Here is a 27,350-nt window from a genome sequence, read left to right as displayed (position 1 = left end):
TGAAAGATCCAGCCCAGACACAGCTTCAGCTTAGTCACTGATTCCTGGACATTGGTCTCAGGAATCTGCTGATACAGAGTAGAATCCATGCATCCCTCAACTTTGACAAGATTCCCAGTCACTGCACTGGCCACACAGACCCACAGCATGATGGAACCACCACCATAATTTACTGTAGGTTGCAGGTGTTTTTCTTGGAATGCTGTGTTTTTTTTTTCTCGATGCATAATGCCCTGTTATGCCCCAATAACTCAATTTTAGTTTCATCAGTCCACAGCACCTTATTCCAAAATAAAGCTGGCTTGTCCAAATGTGCTTTAGCATACCTCAAGCAGCTCTGTTTGTGCTGTGGGTAGAGACAAGGCTTCCTCTGCATCACTCTTGCATACAGCTCCTTGAGTTAAGTGTGCCGAATGGTTGAGCGATGCACAGTGACTCCATCTGCAGCAAGATGATGTTGTAGGTCTTTGGTGCTGTTCTGTGGGTTGACTGACTGTTCTCATCATTTGTCGCTTCTGTCTATCCGAGATTTTTCTTGGTCTGCCACTTCGAGCCTTAACTTGAACTGAGCCTGTGGTCTTCCATTTCCTCAATATGTTCCTAACTGTGAAAACAGACAGCTGAAATCTCTTGGACAATGTTCTGTATCCTTCCCTGGCCTAAACCATGATGGAGAACAATCTTTGTCTTCAGGTCATTTAACCTCCCTGGCGTTCTATTAAGATCGCCAGGGCAGCTGCGGGAGTTTTTTTTTTACTGAACTGAAAGTTGGCTGCATGAAAGCCCACTAGAGGGCGCTCCTGTAGCGTACTTCCGATCGCCTCCGGCGACCAGAAGTAACATGGAAGGCTGCAATGAGCAGCCTCCCTTGTTTCGCTTACCTCGTCGCCATAGCTGGCCGGAACTGATAGGTCCGGCTGCGCAGGGCTCGGCGGCTGGGGGGACCCTCTTTCGCCGCTGCTCGCGGCGGATCGCTGCAGAGCGGCGGCGATCAGGTAGCACACGCGGCTGGCAAAGTGCCGGCTGCGTGTGCTGCTTTTTATTTTATAAAAATCGGCCCAGCAGGGCCTGAGCGGCGACCTCCGGCGGTAATGGACGTAACAATGCGTCCATACCGCTAAGGAGGTTAAGAGTTGTTTTGAGTCCCCATGTTGTTACTCTTCAGAGAAAATTAAAAGAGGAGGCAAACTTACAATTGACCCCCTTAAATACTCTTTCTTATAATTGGAATCACCTGTGTATGTAGGTCAGGGGTCACTGATATTTGAGGTCCAAAAATCAGTTCTAAAGGTTTTGGAATCAATAAAATGACAAGTGCCCAAATGTATGCACCTGCCTAATTTTATTTAAACAATTATTGTGCACTTTCTGTAAATTCAATAAACTTCATTTCACTTCTCAAATATCACTGTGTGTGTCTCCTATACGATATATTTAACTAACATTTTTTATCGTAACAACCAACGATTTATACAGGAAAATCATGCCGATTAACAAGGTTGCCCAAACTTTTGCGTGTGTGTGTGTGTGTGTGTGTGTGTGTGTGTGTGTGTGTGTGTGTGTGTGTGTGTGTGTGTGTGTGTGTGTGTGTGTGTGTGTGTGTGTGTGTGTGTGTGTGTGTGTGTGTGTGTGTGTGTGTGTGTGTGTGTGTGTGTGTGTGTGTGTGTGTGTGTATTTGCTTCCATCATAAAGGTTAAGGTTTATCTGCAATGGTTCCATAGACATCGACAGAACACAATCAAAAACACAAATTGTTAAACCTTTACCTAACCGTAATGCAGAGAGCATTGTACAGTAGTTTCCAAACATTCATTTCTAATGTTATACAAGTTTCTTACAAGTTAACTGTGTATGTGGTTCAGAGGCACCTAAACTAAATATAAACTTACCTTCATTTTTTTTTTCTTTAGGAGTGGAAATTAACGTAGACATCCAGTTCAGTAAAAAAAGAAAAACATTTTAATGTATGGCACTTTTAAACATTATTTCAATAATCTAAATATTAGTAGCTATAAAAGCCTAGCAAGAGAGCAGTTTATATTAAACTTCTGTAAAGATGTATATTATGTGTGTGTGTGTTTATTATGTTTCACTGAAAATAAGACACTGTCTTATATAATTTTTGCTCCAAAAGATGTGCTAGGGCTTATTTTCAGAGGATGCCTTCTTTTTGGGGGAAACACTGGTAGTTTTCCTATACAAAATGTGTATACTGCATGCCATGGTGAAACACAAGCAGCATACACAGAGCTTGTGGTTTGCAGATATTGGCTTTCACTTACAAGAAATTGATTCTGCTGATCATGTGGGTAACGCTAGGACTACACAGTTCATTTCTGGTGCTCGATTCTCCTCTCGATTGTTATTGCCGCTTGATTCTGCAGTCAATTCTGTTATCTTCTATCAGAAATCGAGCGGCAAAAGGATCGTAAGGGAGATCGGACATGTCGGAAATTAATTAATCACTGCAAAAACGAACCGTGTATTAGAGTCTATTTCTTGCAGACAGATAACTCTGTCAGGCTTTCCAGAGCTATGATAGGATAAGCTGAAATCTCTTGGACAACGTTCTGTATCCTTCCCCGGCCTAAACCATGATGGAGAACAATCTTTGTCTTCAGGTCATTTAAGAGTTGTTTTGAGCCCCCATGTTGTTACTCTTCAGAGAAAATTAAAAGAGGAGGCAAACTTACAATTGACCCCCTTAAATACTCTTTCTTATAATTGGAATCATCTATGTATGTAGGTCAGGGGTCACTGATATTTGAGGTCCAAAAATCAGTTCTAAAGGTTTTGGAATCAATAAAATGACAGAACAAAATCAAAAAACAAATTGTTAAACCTTTACCTAACCATAATGCAGAGAGCATTGTACAGTAGTTTCCAAACATTCATTTCTAATGTTATACAAGTTTCTTACCTTTATTGTCTCAACCACTTGCCGACCGCCCACAGCCGATGGGCGGCGGCAAAGTGGTGTACAGAACGACCGCAATACGCCGATCGACGGCGGCTCGTTCTGCACTTAATGGCCGGGGATCGCGCGCAGTGCTGCGCGCGCATCCGTCGGCAATAGGCTCTGCCCACCCGTGACGTCAACCTGCCGGCCACTCGGAAGCGCCGGCGGGTTGTTAACCCCTGGATCGCCACATCTAAATCATATAATACGCTTTGTAATGTATACAAAGCGTATTATACAGGCTGCCTCCTGCCCTGGTGGTCCCAGTGATCGAGGGACCACCAGGGCAGGCTGCAGCCACCCTAATGTGCAACCAAGCACACTGATCCTGCCCCCCCTGCCCTCTAATCGCCCACAGCACCCCTCAGACCCCCCCCCTGCCCACCCCCAGACCCTTGTTTGCACCCAATCACTCCCCTAATCACCCATCAATCACTCCCTGTCACTATCTGTCAGCGCTATTTTTCTGATCAGGTCCTAAACTGCCCCCTGGGGGCTCCTGATCACCCCCCACACCCTCAGATCCTCCCCAGCCCCCCCCCCCCCGTGTACTGTATACATTTATACTCCCCACTAATCACCTGTCAATCACCCATCAATCACCCCCTGTCACTAACACTGCCTTCTTGGGGCTCCTGATCACCCCCCCCCCCCCCACACACACACACACACACACACACACCCTCAGATCCTCCCCAGACGCCTCCCCCTGTGTACTGTATACATCTATTCTCCCCACTAATCACCTGTCAATCACCCATCAATCACCCCTCTGTCACTAACACCCATCAGATCAGACCCTAACCTGCCCCTTGTGGGCACCTGATCACCCGCCCGCACCCTCCTCAGATCGCCTCCGAAGTGCATTGTTTACATCTGTTCTGCCTTCTAATCACCCACTAATCACCCATCAATCACCCCGTCACTACCTGTCACTGCTACCCATCAAGACAAGACCCTAATCTGCCCCTTGCGGGCACCCAATCACCCGCCCACACCCTCAGATTGCCCTCAGACCCCCCCTTATCAATTTGCCAGTGCATTGCTTGCATATATTCTCCTCTGTAATCACACCCTGATTACCTATCAATCACCCCGTCACCCCCAGTCACTGCTACCCATCAGTTCAGACCCTAAACTGCCCCCTGCGGGCACCCAAACACCCGCCCACACCCTCAGACCCCACCTGAACACTTCTCCAGTGCATTATTTACATCTGTTCTCCCCTCTAATCACCCATCAATAACCCCATGTCACTGCTACCCATCATACCCATCAGATCAGACCCTCATCTGCCCCTTTGCGGGCACCCAATCACCCACCCACACCCTCGGATCGCCCTCAGACCCCCCCCCCCCCCCAGTGCATTGCTTGCATCTTTTCCCCCCTCTAATCACACTTTGAGACACCCGTCAATCACCTCCTGTCACCACCTGTCACCCCCTAGCACACCTACCCATCAGATCAGGCCCTAATTTGCCCCGTGTGGGCTCCTGATCACTCGGACAAACCCTCAGATCCCCCTCAGACCCCCTTCCGATCACCTCCCCAGTGCACTGATTGCATCTATTCACTGCTCTAATCACGTCCTGAGACACCCATCAATCACCTCCTGTCAACCCCTAGCACTCCTATCTATCAGATCAGGCCCTAATCTGCCCCCTGCGGCCTTCTGATCACCCGGCCAAACCCTCACCCGCCCCATCGCAGTGACAGAATTTTTTTTCCTGATCACTGCTGGTCTCTACGACTTAACTGTTGCTGAAACCAACCGTTATGCCACACAATACGCAACTGCCAATCCAAGAAGCTACCATGCCCAGCCTTTTCGGTGGAAACCACTCCAACTTTCCGAACGTAACTTTTTTTGGGGCCTTCTCCTTAACATGGGTCTAGTCAAAAAGAATGTATTGCGGTCTTGTTGGTCTACGCATCCAATACATTACATGCCTATGTTCTCTGCTGCCATGTCCAAGTCATGATTTTAGAACATCCTGCGCTTCCTGCACTTCAGTGCCAATACAACCTGTCATCTAAGAGACCACCCTGCTTATGACCGGTTCCACAAAATTCGGCCCCTCATAGACCACCTGTCATAAAAATTTGCAGATGCTTATACCCCTGAACAGGCATTTTGAGGCATTTGGTTTCCAGACTACTCCTTACGGTTTAGGGCCCCTAAAATGCCAGGGCAGTATAGGAACCCCATCAAGTGACCCCATTTTAGAAAGAAGACACCCCAAGGTATTCCGTTAGGTGTATGGTGAGTTCATAGAAGATTTTATTTTTTTTGTCACAAGTTAGTGAAAATGACACTTTGTGAAAAAAAAAAACAATAAAAATCAATTTCCGCTGACTTGTGACAAAAAATAAAATGTTCTATGAACTCACCATACTCCTAACGGAATACCTTGGGGTGTCTTCTTTCTAAAATGGGGTCACTCGTGGGGTTCCTATACTGCCCTGGCATTTTAGGGGCCCTAAAGCGTGAGGAGTAGTCTAGAAACCAAATGCCTGAAAATTACCTGTGAAATCCTAAAAGGTACTCATAGAACGTTGGGCCTTTTAGCGCACCTAGGCTGCAAAAAAGTGTCACACATGTGGTATCGCCGTATTCAGGAGAAGTAGTATAATGTGTTTCGGGGTGTATTTTTACACATACCCATGGTGGGTGGGAGAAATCTCTCTGTAAATGGACAATTGTGTGTAAACAAAATCAAAACATTGTCATTTACAGAGATATTTCTCCCACCCAGCATGAGTATGTATAAAAATACACCCCAAAACCCATTATACTATTTCTCTAGAGTACGGCGATACCACATGTGTGACCCCTTTTTGCAGCCTAGGTGCACTAAGAAGCACAAAGTCCTATGAGCACCTTTAGGACAGTAAACACACCCCACAAATTACCACATTTTGGAAAGTAGACACCCCAAAGTATTCAGAGAGGGGCATGGTGAGTCCGTGGCAGATTTCTTTTTTTTTGTCACAAGTTACCAGAAATGAAAACTTTTTTTTTTTGTCACAAAGTGTCATTTTCCGCTAACTTGTGACAAAAAATAAAATCTATGAACTCACCATGCATCTTAGTGAATACTTTGGGATGTCTTCTTTCCAAAATGGGGTCATTTGAGGGGTATTTATACTATCCTGGGATTTTAGCACCTCATGAAACATGACAGGTGCTCAGAAAAGTCAGAGATGCTCCAAAATGAGAAAATTCACTTTTGGCACCATAGTTTGTAAACACTATAACTTTTACCCAAACCAATAAATATACACTGAATGGATTTTTTTTTTCAAAGACATGTAGCACAATAAATTTGGACAAAAATGTATATAGAAATGTTACTTTATTTGAAAAATGTCAGCACAGAAAGTTAAAAAAAATATTTTTTTTGACAAAATTCATGTCTTTTTTGATGAATATAATAAAAACTAAAAATCGCAGCAGCAATCAAATAGCACCAAAAGAAAGCTGTATTAGTGACGAGAAAAGGGGGTAAAATTCATTTAGCTAGTAGGTTGTATGACCAAGCAATAAACCGTGAAAGCTGCAGTGGTCTGAATAGAAAAAAAAGCTCTGGTCCTTAAGGAGTGAAAAGACTGCGGTCCTCAAGTGGTTAATGTAAAATTACCCAAAACAAAGAAAGAGAAAAAATAAATATTCTACTTTTAAATAGAAAATGATATAAAATTATGAAATAATAATGAAATAGAAATGTTTCATGTACATATACATAAAAACATTTCCCTCCTGTAACAAGAGGAGTGAGACAACATGGTGAGCATTAAGAAAGCCAAGAGTTATGGCTCCGAAGCAGGTCTGTTCAGTGCACGCTCTTCCCTGCACTGTGCCTGACCTGCGCGCTGCCATAGATATAATGGTATTATGTCTGTGGCCACGCTGCAGTGTAACATGGGTGTCGGTGATCACCGGACCCTGAATTACATCTCCCTCCGAGTTGCTACGACTAGGGGGAATAGTATTTAACACTGTTAGGAATTTGTGCGGCGGCAAGGTGAGCCGTCACTTGGCTCACCCCGCGAAAAAATGATGGGCGGCGAGTATCCACATAGGCCTATGGGTCATATATTTTCACTGAAGAAGCCAGGAGATAGAATAAACTGATTGTAGAATTAACCCACCACACTCCACCTATAATATGTATAAATAAATGATCGCTTTCAGTCATTAGGGTTTATCTTTAAAACATACAATACAATGGTGCAATTGAGTGTAATTCTGTCTTTAAAGTTTATATTAACATAGACATCCAGAAAAGACAAGAAAAAAAATGATAATGCACTTTTTCATTCCATAAGGGGTAGGAGTTAAAAATCTTTCCTTTAAAAAAAGGATTAAGGCTGTTTGTATTTGTTAAATTTTTACACAACCACAATGCAGAGAACATTGGGCGTGATGCACAAGCTGCCGGTAAACTTGCTGTGCACAGGCTGCCCACAGCAATATTACCGGTACTATTGCCAGCCGAGTACTACGCATTGTGCAATGAGCGTGATCCGCGGTACATGGGTAACGCAGGTGTTGCTACGGTATCACGGGTTAAGTTACATGCTTAAATCAAAGGGTCGTGCAACAGGCCCATTGTACGGTAATTTCAAAACATTCAGTAATAATATTGGACAAGTTTCTTAGCTTCTTTAGTTTCCCATTTTAAAATTGGAGAATAACATAATCAACCAAAACAGACAAAGAAAGAGAGAGAGAGAGAAATAAATATGTACTTTTAAATAGTTATAAATAGTTTTAAAAGTTCATAAATGTAACTCTGAAAGTCTGAGGGAAAGGATGCAGACACTTTATTTTGGGTAAACTTTGGTTAAATACAGAACACTGGGCAGCTAACTACAGTAGAGTACCAGTTATCCAGAACTCAACTAATTAGCAGTCAACCAACCAGCACAGTACTCACTCTGGTGAAGACCAACTTCTTAGGCTGTTTGTAGGCTCTGCTGTGTTTAAAGATTGTCTTCCATGGCTTCTTCAAGGTTAATATACTTTCAATAACTGTATTTTAACATTTAATAATAATAATAAACATTTGATAATAATTTAATGGAATGTATGAACAGTGGGATGTGTATTAGCTGGGACTATTTTTAACATTGAGTCTCAAGCATCCCGAGAGCACACTTATCTGGTATTAGCTGATCCCCTTTGGTGCCGGATAACTGACACTCTACTGAAATGTTTTTAGTGGCCAACTGGTAATCTCATGGCCATCTCCAGCCCACTGTTACTCCTTTAATAGTCTCTAAATGTCTCTCACATATAATAAATTAATCTATATAGTCTCTAAGGGCTCTTTCACATTAGGGCAGATTTTCTGCGTTTCAACGCAACGGGTAAAGTTTGCGTTACCCAAGGTGAAATGAAAGTCCATAGACTTTCATTTTAGCTTTCACATATAACGCAGCCTTTTTGTGCGTTGCGTTACACTGCACCCAGGCGCAGTTTTTCGGCCGACGCTAGCTTTATGCGTTACAATGTTAGTCAATGTAAAACGCACACTATGCGCGTTTTTAATCCGTTAACGCAGGCAATCAGTCCCAGAATGCAACAGAGGAATAATGTAGAAAGTTGAAAGCTAAAAGAAAAAAAAATTACCTGCGTTTTCCTATGTGCTGTAACGCATTGAAAACGGATTAAAAACGCACACTCACTGCAGTGCAACGCATATCAAAACGCATTAAAACGCATACAACAAAACGTATGCTTTGAGCATTCTCCAACGCAAGCTCTGATGTGAAAGAGCCCTAATATATGGTTTTCCCATTTTTTAGCCTCTTGGTGAAGAGTAAACAAAACCAGAACCAATGTTGTTTCATACTATTTTGGGGGGTTTACAGGTGCCATACTTGCCACTGTTATTACTATCTTGCACTTCTTAGGGCCCGTGCACACTTTGGCCTTGATTCACTAAACCGTGATAACTCATATCACGGGCGCGCTAGTGTTTTTGCGGTTTGCACGCAATCGAGAATTTTTGCGTGCAAAAATTCGCGACTGCACGTGAAAATTTGATGCGCGCAAAAAGCAAAAATTGTGTGCGAAAAAGCTAGCACGGCTGTGATACGAGTTATCACAGTTTAGTGAATCAAGCCCCATGTGCATTACATAATTAATGTACGCGTTATAATGAGTGTGAATTTCAATGGAGACTGGACAGAGGCTTTGATTCAAAGCCTGCATGCAGCGAGTTGGAATAACCCAATCACAGCACAGTAGTGTGAAAAGCTCCATAGACTTGCAGGGGCAGTGATGGCGTTGTAGAATTATTCTGCAACACAACGCACTTAGGGTCACTTTCTTATTAACTTTTCTCCTGTGTTTTTTCCAAGGAGATATTTGTAAACAATATCAATAAAATACTTTTAAAGCTCCTACCAAGCAAGAGATGAAGCAAGATAAGCTGATATTACCTTTTTACCTAGTACTTTTTCAATTGTAAAGTGCTAAAAAGTTATCTTATCGGATAAGATGAAAAAATGAATTCCTTGGAGAAAACTCAAGAGAAAAGCTAATAGGATACGGCCTTTCGAGTTCAAGGGCTCACACCTATGCTAGCATTAGTGGAGATTCCTATTGGTGGCTTTAGTGCTATGACAGCACTACAGACAACATTAGGAATCTCTTTAGGAACTCAGGGACAGGCCCAAATTGTCAGGCCTAAATGTCAAGTGAAAGAAACAAAGAAATCATCTGGTACTCGCCTTCATTACATGGGTTGTGTATAACATGCCTACATCTCTATTCTAGTACCATCCTACCAGAGCAGGATCATCCAACAGGCAACCTAGGCAGATGCCTGGGGCCTAGTGGGTGTCAAGGGGCCCACCAGGCACATCCTCTGACCTCTCTCCACTTCAGCTTACCAAAAGGACCACAAGGGTGCCCCAAATCTACTACCTTGCCTAAGGCCCCATTACATCTGAATCCATCTCTGCATCCTACCCATCCATGAGCTTTCTGTAAGCAAATAGGAATTGCTTTCTGTTGGTGAACCCACATCACTCATTTAAGAATACTAAGATAGTAAAAAATTATTGCATTATAACCCACACACTTACCTTCAGCAGAGGTGCCTGTCAATCCAATGGTAAAAATGATCCAGCATAGCGCAATAATGTTGTATATCATCATGATTGGCCTTATGGCTTCTTTGTTCTGGTGAACTGCACTTAGCTATGCTTTGTACCTGCAGAATGTCAAGCTGCAGAAACAATGGTTTACAGACAACAGCAAGCATTCCGTTAGTCACAGCCACAGTCTTCCTGTGCTTTGTTCTACCCACCAATTGAAGTAAGCATCACTAACACATTTGCACACCGCAGCATCTTACAATTCAGACACCAACAAGCAGCTGCACAATTTGACTTGAATTCCAATTTTTTATTAATTAATTAGGATTCACCCATTAATAAATCACTAATTGATTAGTCAGTGTTCGCTTATTTTTTTTCAAGGTAAATTACATTATCTACATAATCCTTTAGATTGTAAACTCGCATGGGCAGGGCTCTCTTTTGTGTCTTGGAATTTTGTTTATTTAATAACTTGCTTTCTGTTATACATTTTTTTTCATCATGTTAGATCTGTCATTGTAATCACTCGTTCTGTATTTTGTGCCAGCGTCCAAATTTGATGTATGTCATTGTCTGTATCATTATGTACCCCTTGTTTGATTTCTTATTTTGTACAGTGCCACGGAATATGTTGCGCTTTATAAATAATAATAACCTGTCATGTTTTCTGCAGCATTAAAATGTGGTAGTCTTAAAGGGAAGGTCCAAGCAAAAAAAAAATAATGAGTTTTACTTACCTGGGGCTTCTACCAGCCCCATGTAGCCATCCTGTGCCCTCGTAGTCACTCACTGCTGCTCCAGTCCCCCGCTGGCAGCTTTCTGACCTCGGAGGTCAGGGCCACATTGCATACATTTTTACGCATTCCAGCTAGTGCAGGAACAAAAATTTACGCGTTGCACCACTAACGCATAAAAATGTATGCGTTAATGTTCCTGCACTAGCGGGAATGTGTAAAAATGTACGCAATTCGGCCCTGACCTCCGAGGTCAGAAAGCTGCCAGCGGGGGACTGGAGCAGCAGTGAGTGACTACGAGGGCACAGGATGGCTGCATGGGGCTGGTAGAAGCCCCAGGTAAGTGAAACTCATTTTTTTTTTTTGCTTAAACCTTCCCTTTAAAGGGAACCTGAACCAAGACAAATTATTTCAAATAAACACATGATGTACCTGCAAATGTATATTACAGCCTTACTTCAGTTGCGTGTGGTCTTTGTAAGCTTTCAAATCTAAGTTTCTTCTTAAGGCAGGTTTCAGAACCATGCGGTTCTGGTTGTGATCCAGTTATGAAACATGCCTGAAGAAGAAACTTAAAGGGGCACTACAGCGAAAAAACTGTAAAATTTAAAATACGTGCAAACATATACAAATAAGAAGTACATTTTTTCCATTGTAAAATGAGCCATAATTTACTTTTCTCCTATATGCTGTCACTTACAGTAGGTAGTAGAAATCTGACAGAAGTGACAGGTCCATCTCTTTATAGGGGATGCTCAGGGATATATTTCTTTTCAAAAGCACTTAGTGAATGGCAGTTGCTCTGTCCAACTGCCAAAAAACTGTGTAGCGAGCAGGGAAGCTGGCCAGCATCATTGTTTAAATCCTTTTTCAGGAATATCTTTATAAAGAATAAAAGCCTTGCTGAGAATCCCCTATAAAGAGATGGACTAGTCCAAAACCTGTCACTTCTGTCAGATGTCTACTGCCTACTGTAAGTGACAGCATTATAGGAGAAAAGTAATTTATGGCTCATTTTACTCTGGAAAAAAATGTACTTCTTATTTGTATATGTTTGCACATATTTTAAATGTTACAGTTTTTTGCTGTAGTGCCCCTTTAATGTTTCAAAAGCTTGAAAAAAAATCTTGTACAGTTAGTCATTAACCTCCTTAGCAGTAACCACAAGCTACACTCAGGAAGGAAAACCGCAGCTCAGAACGGTAACCCCGAGCTACACTTGTGGTAGCCGGCCGCCGGGAGGTCCCTGCAGAGCATTGCGCGCAGCGGGCATTCTCACTCACCTCCCTGGCGATCCAGACGCTGGCGGCCATTCCTCTTCCTGTCCACAGATGCTCTGCATCCCCCTGGTGAGATCGCTAACTGTCATCATGATGACATCCGGCAATTACTATAGGGTTACAGCGCCACCAACTGCAGCACTGGATCCCAGGGAGGTGCGGAAGTGCTGGGGCTGCTCCAGGCTCTCTAGTGGTATGATATTATTCTTGCTTTTAGGGTCTAAAACCACATGAAAAAATTTTACCACTTTTAGACCCTAAAATCAGGAAGGAATCATACCGCCAGGGAGGTTAAAGGTATCACCTAAACAACTTTTGTTGTTCTGTCTTTGGAACCTTACCTCACCATCAGTTCCTCTTAGAAGCTCACTATTTTTTCTAACAATGATTCCTTCCAGTTTTGAAATTCTGACTGTCAGACTTGGAAGCTGAAAGCCTCAGGGCCCGTTTCCACTAGTGCTACGAGACGCACGCCGGCACTGAGCGGGTGGGCGGGATCGCAGGCGAATCCCATGAGCCGTGCCATGCACGGCTATGGGATTTGCAGCCTCCGCCGCAAATTCTGTGGGGGGTTCCGGCCGAATCGCTCCCGCAAGCAATTCAGAAGCGGCCCTGTCATCCCCTACGGCAGAGTTTCCCCGTGCGAATTATGTGCGGGGAAACTCTGCAGAATCGCCGGCAAAATCGCCGTAGTGGAAACGGGCCCTTACTGTATCAGTTGTGTCGGTTATAACTTAAAGCGGAATATAAACCAGCATTTCATCTTTGCTCTAAAACATTATTTACAGCATATTATATGCAACCAGTATTGTTTTTTTACTAGACCAGCATTCAAAGGGTTACACACAGGGCTGGAAAGTTCAGTGCAGTGAAATGTGGACACATCTGAAGTTGTAGATTATGTTATCTTGTGTTTACTTAAATGTAACAAGTGAGGAATGTGACACATTCTCTGACTGTGGAGAAGCTATTCCGCACAGACAGAGAGTCAAAGCATGTCTGGCTTCAATACATAATGAATAAAACCAGTTATTAATAAAATGCAAAGTCAGCTCACAAAGCAAAAAACTGTACTTTTGGGAACGTATAATTCTAAATGAATAATAATACTTATGCACAAATGCGAATATAACCCTATGGCATATAAAAAGTAGGAAAACATGTTTTTATTGAATATTATGTCAGGGTTTTAAACCGCTTTAAAGGACAATTGATGCGACATTGGTCACATTGGAAAAACGAAACGCAGGACAGGAGACAAAGATTGAATAGCAGACTAAGCGGGAGGTAAGTATGACGTGTGTATGTTTATTTTGACTTTTATTTTAGTTATAACTGAACAGACAACTGATTTGCAAGGTAATGTCTGTTTCCCTGTGGCTTCTTTTAGGCTGGGTTCAAGTATAAAAGGTGTATTACAGTTCTTTTCCAGTCCTGGCCCATCAGTTTACATCACTTTTGTATGTCTGGATCACACATAAACCTGTACGTTTAGTGTAAGAGTCCTTTTACACTAAATCAGTTGCTGTCAGTTATAACTCAACAGACAACTGATGTGCAAGGCAATGTCTCTGTTTTCCTGTAGCCTCTTTTAGGCCTCATTTCTACTTAGTGCGCTTCTGTCCACTTTTTATCAGCACATCAATGTTTAAGGCCTTACAGGTTATGTCCCCAATCAGTCTCTCTGAGCCCAGCCCACGGTCTTTACCTATAGACAAGCCCTCGTGTGAACAGGACACATTATTTGTCTCCTGAATACGGTTACCCCCAGGTCTTCACGTGCAAGGCATACAGACTGAAGTAGAGAGGACACTAAGCCGCCAGAACCCCAATGAGGCTAGTAACACAGTTCAATAGTTATAAGTATCACCCAGGGCTATTACCTTGATTCATTAGGATGAGACCCTCAACGTCGATTGTCAGTAATGACAGATGTATCAGGAACAGGCAGTGAAGGATCTCTGTATATATGAGAGAGTTCATGCAAAGTCCATATGCAAGGTTAATTCAACAGGCAGTGAATGATCCAGGTAATGAGAGAGTTCATGAAAGGTCCACGCGCAAGGTTACTCAACAGGTAATAGATGATCCAGGTAATATTTGAGTGAGTTCATGCAATGGCAGCATGCAAGGTTATTAAAGCAACAGACAAGGATTAGTTCAAGTATACTTAGAGTGTCTAGTCCAGGTAGCATACAAGGGTATCCAGTTAACAGGCAGAGGTCTGTCCAGGCAGCAGGCAAGAGTATCCAGCAATCAAAGCAAGGGTTACAAGAATAGTCAATACAAGCCAAAGGTCATGATCCAGTAATCTAACAATGTGAGTGCGCACCCAGCAACTATATGCTTATCACGGGCGATGACTGGGAGCACTCTGCGTGTTTAAGTACAGCTTTCATCCAATCAGTGGCCGGCCACACTTCGCACATCCAATCACACAGTAGTACACCTACCTAGGTGTCAGCTGTACCGTCAGCTGACACCGTACTGTCAGCTGACCGTAGTAAGCTGACTATTGTTTACATCTGCGGAGGGCATACTGAGAACGCGCTCTCCGCCTATCAAAATGTACGGCCTGTGTCTCAGCAGCAGCGTCATCAGCGGGGAACAAGCGCTGAGACCCGGAAGCAACTGATCCTGCCCGGGTCTCGGCGGAAACAGCAACAGAAACAGGCAGGTTCCTTATACAATGTTAGAGATTGATACATGTTGCTGAAAAGCGGACAGAAGCACACAGAGGGAAATGAAGCCTTAGGTTGGGTTCATATATACAAGGTGTACAATTCTGTTCCAGTCCTAGCCCGTCAGTTTACATCAGTTTTCTATGGCTGGATTCACACATAAAGCTGTACGTTTAGTGTAGAAGGGTCCTTTTACACTAAATCAGTTGCTGTCAGTTATAACTGAACAGAAAACTGATGTGCAGGGTAATGTCTTTGGTTTCCTATGGCCTCTTTTAGGCTGGGTTCATATATAAAAAATGTACAGTTCTGTCCCATTCCAGACCCATCAGTTTTCTATGGCTGGGTTCACGCATAAACCTGTACGATTCCGATCCAGTCCTGTCCTGTCCATTTTATATCAGTTTTCTATGGCTGGGTTCACACATAAACCTGTACGGTTCCATTCCAGCCCTGTCCTGTCCGTATTGTATCAGTTTTATATGGCTAGGTTCACACATAAAAAGTGTAAAGTTCCATTACTGTCATAAAATTTTAGTTTTTCAGCATACAGTGTGAAAGAAGCTGTGGGGGAAAATGGACATTACCTTGCACTTCAATTGTCTGATTAGTTAGAACTGAAAGCATAGGATGTAGTGTAAAAGGAGAGTTACACCTATGCCCAGTTTTCAGTAATCCACTGTTTTAATACCCCTGAAAGTGTGTGTGTGGGGGGGGGGGGGGGCATAGTGTGCTAGATTACCTAATCCTGAGACTCGTTGTCTTCAGGTCCCTCCTGTTCCCCATTTCAGGTCATCTTCTCCCCACAGCCTGTTGTGATGTTTAGATGAGTGGTGAGAGAAAGCGCTTGTGCATGAGCGCTTATTTTTGCTGTGCACATGCGGTTCAGAACTCGAGCATACGCAGTTCTGAATTGCTCAGGCAGGGCCACTGGCATTTCCTCCATGCTATTTAAGGTGGCCAGTTGAACATGAGCAGAACCGGGAACCCATAGACAACGAGCATACAGTGGTGTGAAAAACTATTTGCCCCCTTCCTGATTTCTTATTCTTTTGCATGTTTGTCACACTTAAATGTTTCTGCTCATCAAAAACCATTAACTATTAGTCAAAGATAACATAATTGAACACAAAATGCAGTTTTAAATGATGGTTTTTATTATTTAGTGAGAAAAATAACTCAAAACCTACATGGCCCTGTGTGAAAAAGAAATTGCCCCCTGAACCTAATAACTGGTTGGGCCACCCTTAGCAGCAATAACTGCAATCAAGCGTTTGCGATAACTTGCAACGAGTCTTTTACAGCGCTCTGGAGGAATTTTGGCCCACTCATCTTTGCAGAATTGTTGTAATTCAGCTTTATTTGAGGGGTTTCTAGCATGAACCACCTTTTTAAGGTCATGCCACAACATCTCAATAGGATTCAGGTCAGGACTTTGACTAGGCTACTCCAAAGTCTTCATTTTGTTTTTCTTCAGCCATTCAGAGGTGGATTTGCTGGTGTGTTTTGGGTCATTGTCCTGCTGCAGCACCCAAGATCGTTTCAGCTTGAGTTGACGAACAGATGGCCGGACATTCTCCTTCAGGATTTTTTGGTAGACAGTAGAATTCATGGTTCCATCTATCACAGCAAGCCTTCCAGGTCCTGAAGCAGCAAAACAACCCCAGACCATAACACTACCTCCACCATATTTTACTGTTGGTATGATGTTCTTTTGCTGAAATGCTGTGTTACTTCTACGCCAGATGTAACGGGACACGCACCTTCCAAAAAGTTCAACTTTTGTCTCGTCGGTCCACAAGGTATTTTCCCCAAAGTCTTGCCAATCATTGAGATGTTTTTTTAGCAAAATTGAGACAAGCCTTAATGTTCTTTTTGCTTAAAAGTGGTTTGCGCCTTGGATATCTGCCATGCAGACCGTTTTTGCCCAGTCTCTTTCTTATGGTGGAGTCGTGAACAATGACCTTAATTGAGGCAAGTGAGGCCTGCAGTTCTTTAGATATTGTCCTGGGGTCTTTTGTGGCCTCTCTGATGAGTTTTCTCTGCGCTCTTGGGGTAATTTTGGTCGGCCAGCCACTACTGGGAAGGTTCATCACTGTTCCATGTTTTTGCCATTTGTGATAATGGCTCTCACTGTGGTTCGCTGGAGTCCCAAAGCTTTAGAAATGGCTTTATAACCTTTACCAGACTGATAGATCTCAATTACAGTACTTTGTTCTCATTTGTTCCTGAATTTCTTTGGATCTTGGCATGATGTCTAGCTTTTGAGGTGCTTTTGGTCTACTTCTCTGTCAGATAGCTCCTATTTAAGTGATTTCTTGATTGAAACAGGAGTGGCAGTAATCAGGCCTGGGGGTGACTACAGAAATTGAACTCAGGTGTGATAAACCACAGTTAAGTTATTTTTTAACAAGGGGGGGCAATTTCTTTTTCACACAGGGCCATGTACATTTGGAGATTTTTTTCCTCACTAAATAATAAAAACCATCATTTAAAACTGCATTTTGTGTTCAATTATGTTATCTTTGACTAATAGTTAACGGTTTTTGATGAGCAGAAACATTTAAGTGTGACAAACATGCAAAAGAATAAGAAATCAGGAAGGGGGCAAATAGTTTTTCACACCACTGTACATACACACACACACCTAGCCCTAAAGGACTACTGTAGTGAGAAGGATATGGAGGATGCCATATTTACTTCTTTTTAGCTCCTGCAGAACCTCTTCGGGTTGACAAACTGTCTTACCACTAGGAGTTTTTAGTGAAGTAATAAAATTAGAGCCCTGTTGTGCGCGCACAATAGTAGCCAATAAATGACCCGTCTGGCACCCTGTTCGAAGAACGCCTGCTTTATGAAGAATCTCTTCTGGTTTGCCTTACTCAGCATCATCTTATGATACTGATCCTGAGTGGCAAGCCATTCTCTTTTATGTGCATCAGTGGGGTTTGTAACATATTGTTTTTCAGAATTTATAACCGCTAATTTATGAATTTTTTCCCACTCAGCAGAATTCGTTTTGACATTATTAATTGCTGTGATCAGAATCCCTCTGATAAATGCTTTAAAGGCTTCCCACGTCCACTGGGAAGTAGACGGATCCATATTTATTTCATTTTAAACAATACCCGTTGCCTGGTTATCCTGATGATCCTTTGCCTCTAATACTTTTAGCCATAGACCCTGAACAAGCATGCAGCATATCGGGTGGTTCTGACATTATTGTCTGATCTCACAAGATTAGCTCAATACTTGTTTATGGTGTGTGTTTCAGACACTACTGCAGTCAAATAGATCAGCAGGGCTGCCAGGCAACCAGTATTGTTTAAAAGGAAATAAAAATGGCAGCCTCCATATTCTTCTCACTACAGTTTTCTTTTTAAACCCCCAATGGGCTTTTACCAAATGGTTCAGGCTGGGAGCAAACCTGTTTTTGGCCTGGTGCACACCAGAGAAGTTTTTCTGAGCGTTTTGAGTTTTTAAATCTGCTGCTAATGTTATCCTATGTGTCTGTGCACACTGGAGCAATGAGGTTTTGTAAAAAAAAACATAGCATTACATTGGGAAGAGCTTTTGAAATCTCTAAAAGCTTCTCCCAATGTAATGCTATGGTTTTTTTTTACAAAACCTCATTGCTCCAGTGTGCACAGACACATAGGATAACATTAGCAGCAGATTTAAAAACTCAAAACGCTCAGAAAAACCTCCTCTGGGGTGCACCAGGCCACAGTGTGTGTTTTCTGCACAGGAAAACTGAGAACCAGAGGCCTCTTTTCCACAGACAGCTTAACTGCTTGTTTGTATGTTCTTCCATTGTAAGCCCTAGTATTCACTGAATAATGCGCACGCGTGGCTCCCGACTTAACGCCTCCTCGATCGCACTTCAGTAACTGCTGGAAGCATTAAAGAGGAGCTGTTAGGTATAGGGTCTCAGAGAAAATAAACACATATATCAGTAGCTAAAGATAGGCTGTACTTACATTACATATGCATTTCACTGTCCACGTTTGTACTTCACAGAATTTGTATATAGTATATGCAGAGATTGATGCTCCTGACAGCTCATGGCAGGTTCCATGTTTGTCTGTCTCCTATGAAGCCAAATGTGTCGTCATGTCCTGCCTGCTTCCTGATCACAGAAAAGCTCGTACTGAATAACACTAGTGTGCAGTGAATATTAATTAGCCATGTGGCTAGGAACAATAGAGGACTCCTGCAGTGTACTCTGCCCGGAGATTTTTCAGTGCTGTGCGCTGGACTGAGTTACAAGCTGCTGAAACTTGATACTGTAACTTCTCATTAGCAGCTGAGGGGAGGGCCCCATAATGCTTTGCAGTATGGTATGCGGCTTGCGTCCTCTTAAGAGCTTGGGTCTAACAGCTTTGCTGATAAGCACACATCAAATGTAAGAGAGATTTTTTACTACAGTATTGCCTTTTTGGCTTCCTTCTAAACTGTTTAACACAGAATAGAGGTTTAAATTAGCTTCTGCAGCCTGACAGTTACTCTTTAAGGCTTGAAACTGCACAGGTATAGATTGTGCATGCATAAAATAAAATAGGGGCACAAGGAAAAATGGGTGCAGGTTGAACCTGCTATGCAATGCCACAATTAGGTTTTCCGCAAGCCTGTATACCAAAATTGCACCCTCTCGCTGCTAATCGGACTCTGAAATTTACCTTCATAGCCTCTTATTGCAGCCATTCTAAAAGCTGCGATTTGCAGCAAAGAAGCCTTGAGGCGACAACCGCCATGCATGCACCTGTCATGCCGAAAAATGCAGTTTTTATTAGGGTGCCTATGGCATCACCATTTTTGGTACTTATCCGTTAGCCGGGCGCATCCGGCAGGTGGCGCTAATTACTATTCCCCCTCCAGGCCGACATGGATAGTAGGGAAAAATGTAACTCTGGTGGAGTTTTGTCGCCACCTGCCGGATGCGCCCGGCTAACGGATAAGAACCCCGTTTTTTTCTGACAGGGCTCCTGCACCCATTTTTTCCTGCTTCAGTGAAATCACCCCATTTTTCCTTTATTAGCCTAGCACTTGGTTGTTGTAACTGCTTTTGTGGGCCCCATAGGGTTGCCAGGTGTCCGGTTTTACACCGGACAGACCGGTTTTTGTGCTCTGTGTCCGGTTGAAGAATGCATGCTAAACCGGACAATTAAGTTGTCCGGTTTTTAGAGCCCCCCCCCCGCAGCGCAGGAGGAGAACAGCGCAGCAGAGAGAGAGCTGGGAGCAGCGGTGGAGAAGGGGGGCAATCTCCCCCCCCATCCCTCACCTTAGGGTGCTCTCTCTCCCCCGCTGTCTCCTCCAATATGATGTGCAGGCTGGCGGGTGGAACTTACCTCTGTGTCGCTCCAGCGCCGGAAGTTCGGGTCCCGCAGCCGCTGAGAATCTCATTCATGAGCCGGACAACACTAATCAGTCTGAATAGTGTTGTCCGGCTCATGAATGATTCGGATCTTTGATCCGGATCTTTTTTGAGTCGAATCTCAGGCTCAGCGGCTGCGGGACCCGAACTTCCGGCGCCTGCGACAGAGAGGTAAGTTCCCCCCTCAGCCAGCCAGCCACCCGCCAGCCTGCACATCATATTGCAGGAGACAGCGGGGGAGAGAGAGCACCCTAAGGTGAGGGATGGGGGGGGAGATTGCCCCCCTTCTCCACCGCTGCTCCCAGCTCTCTCTCTGCTGCACTGTTCTCCTCCTGCGGGGGGGGGGGGGGGGGGCGGGGGGCACCTGGCTACCTATTCTGGGCACATATAGCCCCTGGCTAGTGGCTACCTATTCCGGGCACATATATCATTACCCCCTGGCTACCTATTCTGGGCACATATAGCCCCTGGCTACCTATTCTGGGCACATATAGCCCCTGGCTACCTATTCTGGGCACATATAGCCCCTGGCTACCTATTCCGGGCACATATACCCCCTGGCTACCTATTCTGGGCACATATAGCCCCTGGCTACCTATTCTGGGCACATATACCCCCTGGCTACCTATTCTGGGCACATATAGCCCCTGGCTACCTATTCCGGGCACATATAGCCCCTGGCTACCTATTCTGGGCACATATAGCCCCTGGCTACCTATTCTGGGCACATATAGCTCCTGGCTACCTATTCCGGGCACATATAGCCCCTGGCTACCTATTCTGGGCACATATAGCCCCTGGCTACCTATTCCGGGCACATATAGCTCCTGGCTACCTATTCTGGGCACATATACCCCCTGGCTACATATACTGGGACATATATACCCCTGCCTACGTATACTGGGACATTTACACCCCTGCCTACATATACTGGGACATATATACCCCCTGGCTACATATACTGGGCACATATATCCCTGGCTACATATACTGGGAACACTGGCTGTTTGTCATTATGTGCATTTACTGGTGAAAAGCTGTCTCTTTTGTGCATTTACTGGTGAAAAGCTGTCTCTTTTGTGCATTTACTGGTGAAAAGCTGTCTCTTATTATGTGCATTTACTGGTGAAAAGCTGTGTCTTATTATGTGCATTTACTGGTGAAAAGCTGTCTCTTGTGCATTTACTGGGGAAAAGCTGTCTCTTATTATGTGCATTTACTGGCGAAAAGGTGTCTCTTATAATGTGCATTTACTGGTGAAAAGCTGTCTCTTATGTGCATTTACTGGTGAAAAGTGGTCTCTTATGTGCATGTACTGGTGAGGACAGTTAGTGACATGGCTATGTACTCTGTAATGTGCTGCAGAAGATGTCAGTGCGATATAAATACTGCAAAAAACATTTTTTAAAAAGCCCATTGCTTAGCCCCACTCTACATAAAAGTGCGCTTCTGACTCCGCCCCTAACTCCACCCCCTGTCCGGTTTTCTCCATCAGCCGACCTGGCAACCCTAGGGCCCCAGCCCTTATTGTGCTCCACAGCGACAGAGGAAATAAATCACTTTTTTATGGACTATCTGTAGGTTGGCAACACTGCACACTACCTGAACTCTTCCACAAAAACACCCCACTTTCACAAATAAACCCAACACAGCACTACAGCTCGCCACCCATTCACTGCTTCCCGCTGCTGATTGCTGAATCACCCCCTAAAGCTACAAGCAGGCAGCCACTTTACTACGAGACGAGCTTCTGTCCTTCGGAGGTCACATGATCGGATCACATGACAGTGACGTCACATCCAGCTCCTGCACTGTAGCATTTCCCGAGGAGGAAGCGGTGAGTCACAGCTGGACACAGCAGCGTATGGTGTATTTCAGCGCCCTGTACACGTCTATCCGTGACCATTACCTGCTGTTATTCACACATAAGGCATAGAGATAAGGGCATGCATCTAGTTGTGCTTTCCTGGCATTGTGTCATCATTATACCCTCCTAGATATGCAGATTCTGCTGATGGTTGTGGTCATCACTTATTTTCTTGCTGTGTGGTTGATCATGGCTAAGTTTAATATGTATTTTCTGCTAGAGGGGATTGAACCCTGGCTTCAGCTTCCTGGCAAGTGCTGGTGTACGACAGGGCAATAACTCCAACAACATTACCAATAGTGTTATTTATTCTCTGTGCTGTGTAGTGTGGCCAACCATCAGTAAATTTACAGATAGTCTGTAAATAAAGTGATTTATTCCCCTTGTCTGTTTGGCCCATACGCTATTCATAGGGACTGAAAATAAGCTCTCAACAGCAATACTCTACTACAGTGACAGGAATTACACACTTTGTTTCTGCCTCCTCCCCTCCTAGTTTGGCTTGTAAGGTGATCCCAAGGGTCTCTTTTCTTTTGACAGACACAGGCTTATGTTGGAATGACCCGTCTGTGACCCATAAACACAGGAGCCACTTACTAGCAAGGAAGTGTTGAAGTGCCAGCCAGGTTCATCTGTAGTTACCTTGTCTACCATGCGGAGCAGTGCTTTTCAGCGCTGCTAGATTTGGGCGCAGCCGGCGCCTCCATAGACTTCAATAGGAATCATTCCTATTGAAGCGCTCAGTGAGTAACGTCGGCTCCGTCAGAAGACGGAGCCGAAGTTGCTTAAAAACATAATAATTCGGCCTCCAGCAATCGCTGGAAGCCGAATTATTTCATTCCCCCACTATCCATGTCGGCCTGGAGGGGGAATAGTAATTAAATCGGCCCGGACTTGTGCAGAAGCAGGATCAGCTATATACCGCTGTATCCTGCGCCCAAGTCTACCGGCGCCAATTTCAAATGTACGCCTACCATGACAGCTCCACAATTTGGTCAATCTGCTCTGCTCAAAAGCCGTATAATTCTGCTTGATGTTTATAGTTGGCTCCTGTTATTGCTAAACTATTTAGCCAAAATGTTAACTCATCTCTGTTATCTTCATTCTCTAATAAACAATATCAGTTGACTGACTTTTGTGCTGATGCTCTGTCTCTAATACTCACTGGCCCAAAATAAGCTTGCAGATCAAATGCTTTAATGCTGATCTGATTTACTGGCTGCATGCTTGTTACAGGTGTGCAACTCAAAATACCAAAAGCCTAAAGCACAGCATGACAGCCAGTTAACTGGTATTGCATATAAGGGAGTGAAGATGGCAGCCTCCATATTCCTCTCACTTCAAGTTCCCTTTAAAGGGATACTTAAAGGGAACCTAAACTGAGAAGTATATGGACGTTTCCTTTTAAATAATACCAGTTGCTTGTCAGTCCTGCTGATCTCTTTGCTTCAGTAGTATCTGGATCTCACACCTGAAACAAGCATGCAGCTAATCCAGTCTGACTTCAGTCAGAGCACCTGATCTGCATGCTTGTGCAGGGGCTGTGGCTAAAAGTATTAGAGACACAGGATCAGCAGGAGAGTCAGGCAACTGGTATTATTTTAAAAGGAAAAATCCATATACTTCTCAGTTTAGGTTCCCTTTAAGCCTTGGGTTTTACTCACCTGGAGCTTCTACCAGCCCCCTGCAGCCGCCCCGTGCCCTTGCAGTCACTCACGGATCCTCCTGCACCCCGACGCCAGCTAGTTTCCTTTTCGCCGACAGGCTTACTGCGCATGCCTGGCCACGCTTCTCCTTCGCTGTGCCGTCCGCAATAGCATCCTGCAGAGGAGCTGGACAGTATTGTGGACGGGAATGCAAGGAAGGCTACACATGGCCAGGCCTGTTGGAGAAACTAAACTAGCTGGAGGCGGGGGTCCGGAGGATCTGAAAGGGGCTGGTAGAAGCCCCAGGTGAGCAAAACTGATTTTTTTTTTCCTAAGGCTTAAAGCGGAACTGAAGATAGGATAACAACAAACTGTTTCACTTACCTGAGGCTTCTCCAAGCCCCCAGCAGCCATCCTGTCCCGCGCCTGTCCTCCACGAGCCTCCGTTCTTCTGCCACCGCTCTGTTCCTCCACTTGTAAGTCGAGGCCAGTGCAGCCCTGCCAAGCATATCCTTTCTATGCGAGCCCCTCTGCAATCGCGCTATTGCAGACTGGAGCGTGAAGAAAGGATATGCGTAGCCAGAGCTGCGCAGGCACAGTGGCCCGTCAGCGAAACCTGAAGTAGCTGGAGACGGGAGAACGGAGGCTCGTGGACTGGCACGGGACAGGACGGCTGCTGGGGGTAAGTGAAACAATTTGTTGTAATCTTATCTTCAGTTCCACTTTATGTATCCCTTTAACCACGTCACCACTGAGGGGTTTTTCCCCTTTTGGACCAGAGCAATTTTCACCTTTCAGCACTCCTCCCTCTCATTCACCAATAACTTTATCACTACTTATCACAACTAAATTATCTATATCTTGTTTTTCCACCACCAATTAGGCTTTCTTTCTGTACTACATTTTGCTAATAATTATTTTACCCTAAATGCATTTTAATGGAAATAATAAGAAAATGGAAAAAAATCATAATTTTCAGTTTTTGGCCATTATAGTTTTAATATAATACATGCTACTTTAATTAAAACTCACATATTGTATTTGCCCTTTTTTCCCAATTATTACACAGTTTAAAGAGAATCTGTATTGTTAAAATCGCACAAAAGTAAACATACCAGTGCGTTAGGGGACATCTCCTATTACCCTCTGTCACAATTTCGCCGCTCCCCGCCGCATTAAAAATGGTTAAAAACAGTTTTTAAAAGTTTGTTTATAAACAAACAAAATGGCCACCAAAACAGGAAGTAGGATGATGTACAGTATGTCCACACATAGAAAATACATTCATACACAAGCAGGCTGTATACACCCTTCCTTTTGAATCTCAAGAGATCATTTGTGTGTTTCTTTCCCCCTCGAGTTCTCATGCACTGAAGTTTCAGGCTGCTCTTTTCTTCCTGCAAACAGCTTTGCCCTTGTCTGTAATTCCTCAGTATGTGAAAGCCCAGCCAGCTCAGAGGAGGATTTATCCAGCTTGTAAAAGATAAAAGAGAGCAGAAAGAAGCTGCACTAATCTAAATATCACACAGGCAGTGTGCAGAGAGGGCCTGAAAGGGGGAGTTCATAGCAGAACCACAACACTGAAGAACTTGGCAGCCTTCCAGACACAGGCCGACAAGTCTGACAGGGGAAAGATACATTGATTTATTACAGAGACTGTGATAGCAGAAAGTGCTGCAGTAAGCCAGAACACATTAGAATAGCTTTTGGAACTTGTAGGATGATAAAAAACAGGATGCAATTTTTGTTACGGAGTCTCTTTAAATTATGTCCCTATCACAATGTATGGCGCCAATATTTTTATTTTTAAATAAAGGTGCATTTTTTCAGTTTTGCATCCATCACTATTTACAAACCCATATTTTCAAAAATAACAGTAATATACCCTCTTGACATATATATTACAAAAAAAAAAAAAAGTTTAGTCCCTAAGGTAACTATAAATGTATATTATTATTTTTTTTGCTAACCTTTTATTTGGGTGTCTGTGGGAGGTTAGGAGTTCATTTTAGATTAGGTGTAGGTCTTATTGAAATAAATGTATGTATGTGTAATGTTACTATTTGGCCACAAGATGTCCTCACACATTTTCCTCCTGCTGCATATTAATAGTATGCGAACAGGAAGTAATGCATGTGTAAATCAATTTGTTACAATGACCGCAGGCATCTCATTGATGCCGGCGATCATTGACACAGAGACTTAGATCAATGAATGGGAACTGCGTTTCCAGTCACTGATGTTTCCCTAACAATCGGCAGCGAGAAAGCGCATGGGAGCAAGCTGCGGCGGGAGGCACGCCCCCAGTCTTCCCGCGCGGTGTAGATATACTGCCATGGCTAGTGTTTAAAGTGTATCTGAGATGACAAACATACATACCTGGGGCTTCCTCCAGCTCCTTCCGGGCCTGATCACTCCCTCGGCGCTGATCTTCTGTAAGGGCTTCTAGTATCTTTGGCCAGTCGGTGCATGCGCAGTATGGCCGCTCTTGCTCCCATGGCCAGGAGAGTACTGTGCCTGCGCAGTAGTACTCCCAGCGATGGGGGCCTGGCGGGGCTGGTTTGCCAGGCCGCGCATGCACAGTAAACCCAGACTGGCCGAAGATACCAGGAGCTCTTATGGAAGATCCAGGAGGCGGAGGAAGGCGCCGAGGGATGGAACAGGCCAGAGGGCGCTGGAGAAAGCTCCAGGTATGTATGAATTTTTTTTTCTTATCATCTCAGTTTCCCTTTAAACAAGCCATACACTCACTGATTTTCCTCCAATGTGGCAAACTGATAAGATTGTGATTGAAGCCTAGAAGAATATCTATTTAGCCATGTGAGTATACATTTTTCTTAGTGTAAATATCACCCCCCACCATGCCATGTACCATGCTATATCCTTAAGGCTTCTTGCACACCAAGACGTTGCATTAGGTGGCACGTTAAGGTCGCATAACGTGCACCTAACACAACGCATGGTGCTGCAAGAGCCGACGGTAGAGTGAGCCGCGTTAGGCGGCTCGAGTCCTATAATGTCTCCCAGAGTGGCGCTGATTGGCCAGCGGGACCACGTGATGCGGAGCGAGACACTCCGCATCACGTGGTCCCGCCGGCCAATCAGCGCCCGCCAGTGCAGTGAATATTAAGTAGCCATGTGCGCGGCTACTGTAGCTGGCTCTCCCCGCCTCCTCTCCGCCCCCCCACTGCGCATGTGCAAACAGTCTAACGCGGCTATAGCCGCTCCAACGCTGTAGCATGCTGCACTTTGCACAGAACGTGCAGCGTTACATGTAACGCAACGTGGGCTGTGTGAACAGCCCACTTGTGTTACATTGCTGTGCGTTGGGGGAGCGTTACAGGCGCACTAACGTGCGCCTGTAACGTCTTGGTGTGTAAGCAGCCTAAAGGAAACCAGAGATGAACACTTTGTCACAAAATAAACATATCCCCCCGATAGATTTTACAAAATAAATACTATTTTTTATTTTCGCCACTCTGGTGTGCCGTTTTTTTTAACTAAAACTCCATGCAAAACACAGTTCATTAGAAAAATATAGTATTTAGTGGGCTGTGTGCAAAATGAAATCACCATTTCTAAAAAAAAAAAAAAAAACTCTTATGACTAACAAATATACCCTTACATTAGCAGCTCCTCCCATCTCTTTACAGCTCTCTGTGATACTGCAAGTATACAGAACAGGAAAGCAGAGCC

At 44.1% G+C, this 27,350-nt stretch overlaps 2 protein-coding genes across 3 annotated transcripts in view; one reads left to right on the top strand and one right to left on the bottom strand.

The window, feature by feature from the left end:
- LOC137521513 (T-cell surface glycoprotein CD3 gamma chain-like) overlaps nt 1-11,688 on the bottom strand; it is a 40,610-nt gene extending 28,922 nt beyond the window's left edge. Inside the window, exons 1-2 of the mRNA XM_068240868.1 lie at nt 11,507-11,688; nt 10,058-10,200 (exon numbers count right to left, since the gene is read on the bottom strand). Coding sequence (XP_068096969.1) covers nt 10,058-10,130 — 73 coding nt within the window. The 5' untranslated portion in view covers nt 10,131-10,200; nt 11,507-11,688. The remainder of the gene's footprint in view (nt 1-10,057; nt 10,201-11,506) is intronic.
- The window catches only part of UBE4A (ubiquitination factor E4A), a 70,581-nt gene continuing 54,874 nt past the window's right edge, over nt 11,644-27,350 (top strand). Inside the window, exon 1 of one of the 2 annotated variants that reach the window (XM_068240867.1) lies at nt 11,644-11,779. The gene's annotated coding sequence lies outside the window, so the exon portion shown is untranslated. Of the gene's footprint in view, nt 11,780-21,923; nt 21,979-27,350 lie in introns of those variants that run through there. The other variant, XM_068240866.1, reaches the window with a different exon arrangement.

Source organism: Hyperolius riggenbachi, chromosome 6, assembly GCF_040937935.1.
Source record: "Hyperolius riggenbachi isolate aHypRig1 chromosome 6, aHypRig1.pri, whole genome shotgun sequence".
NCBI lineage: Eukaryota > Metazoa > Chordata > Amphibia > Anura > Hyperoliidae > Hyperolius > Hyperolius riggenbachi.
The sequence above is the reverse complement of the archived record's forward strand: the minus strand, read 5'-3'. Positions and strand labels throughout refer to the sequence as shown.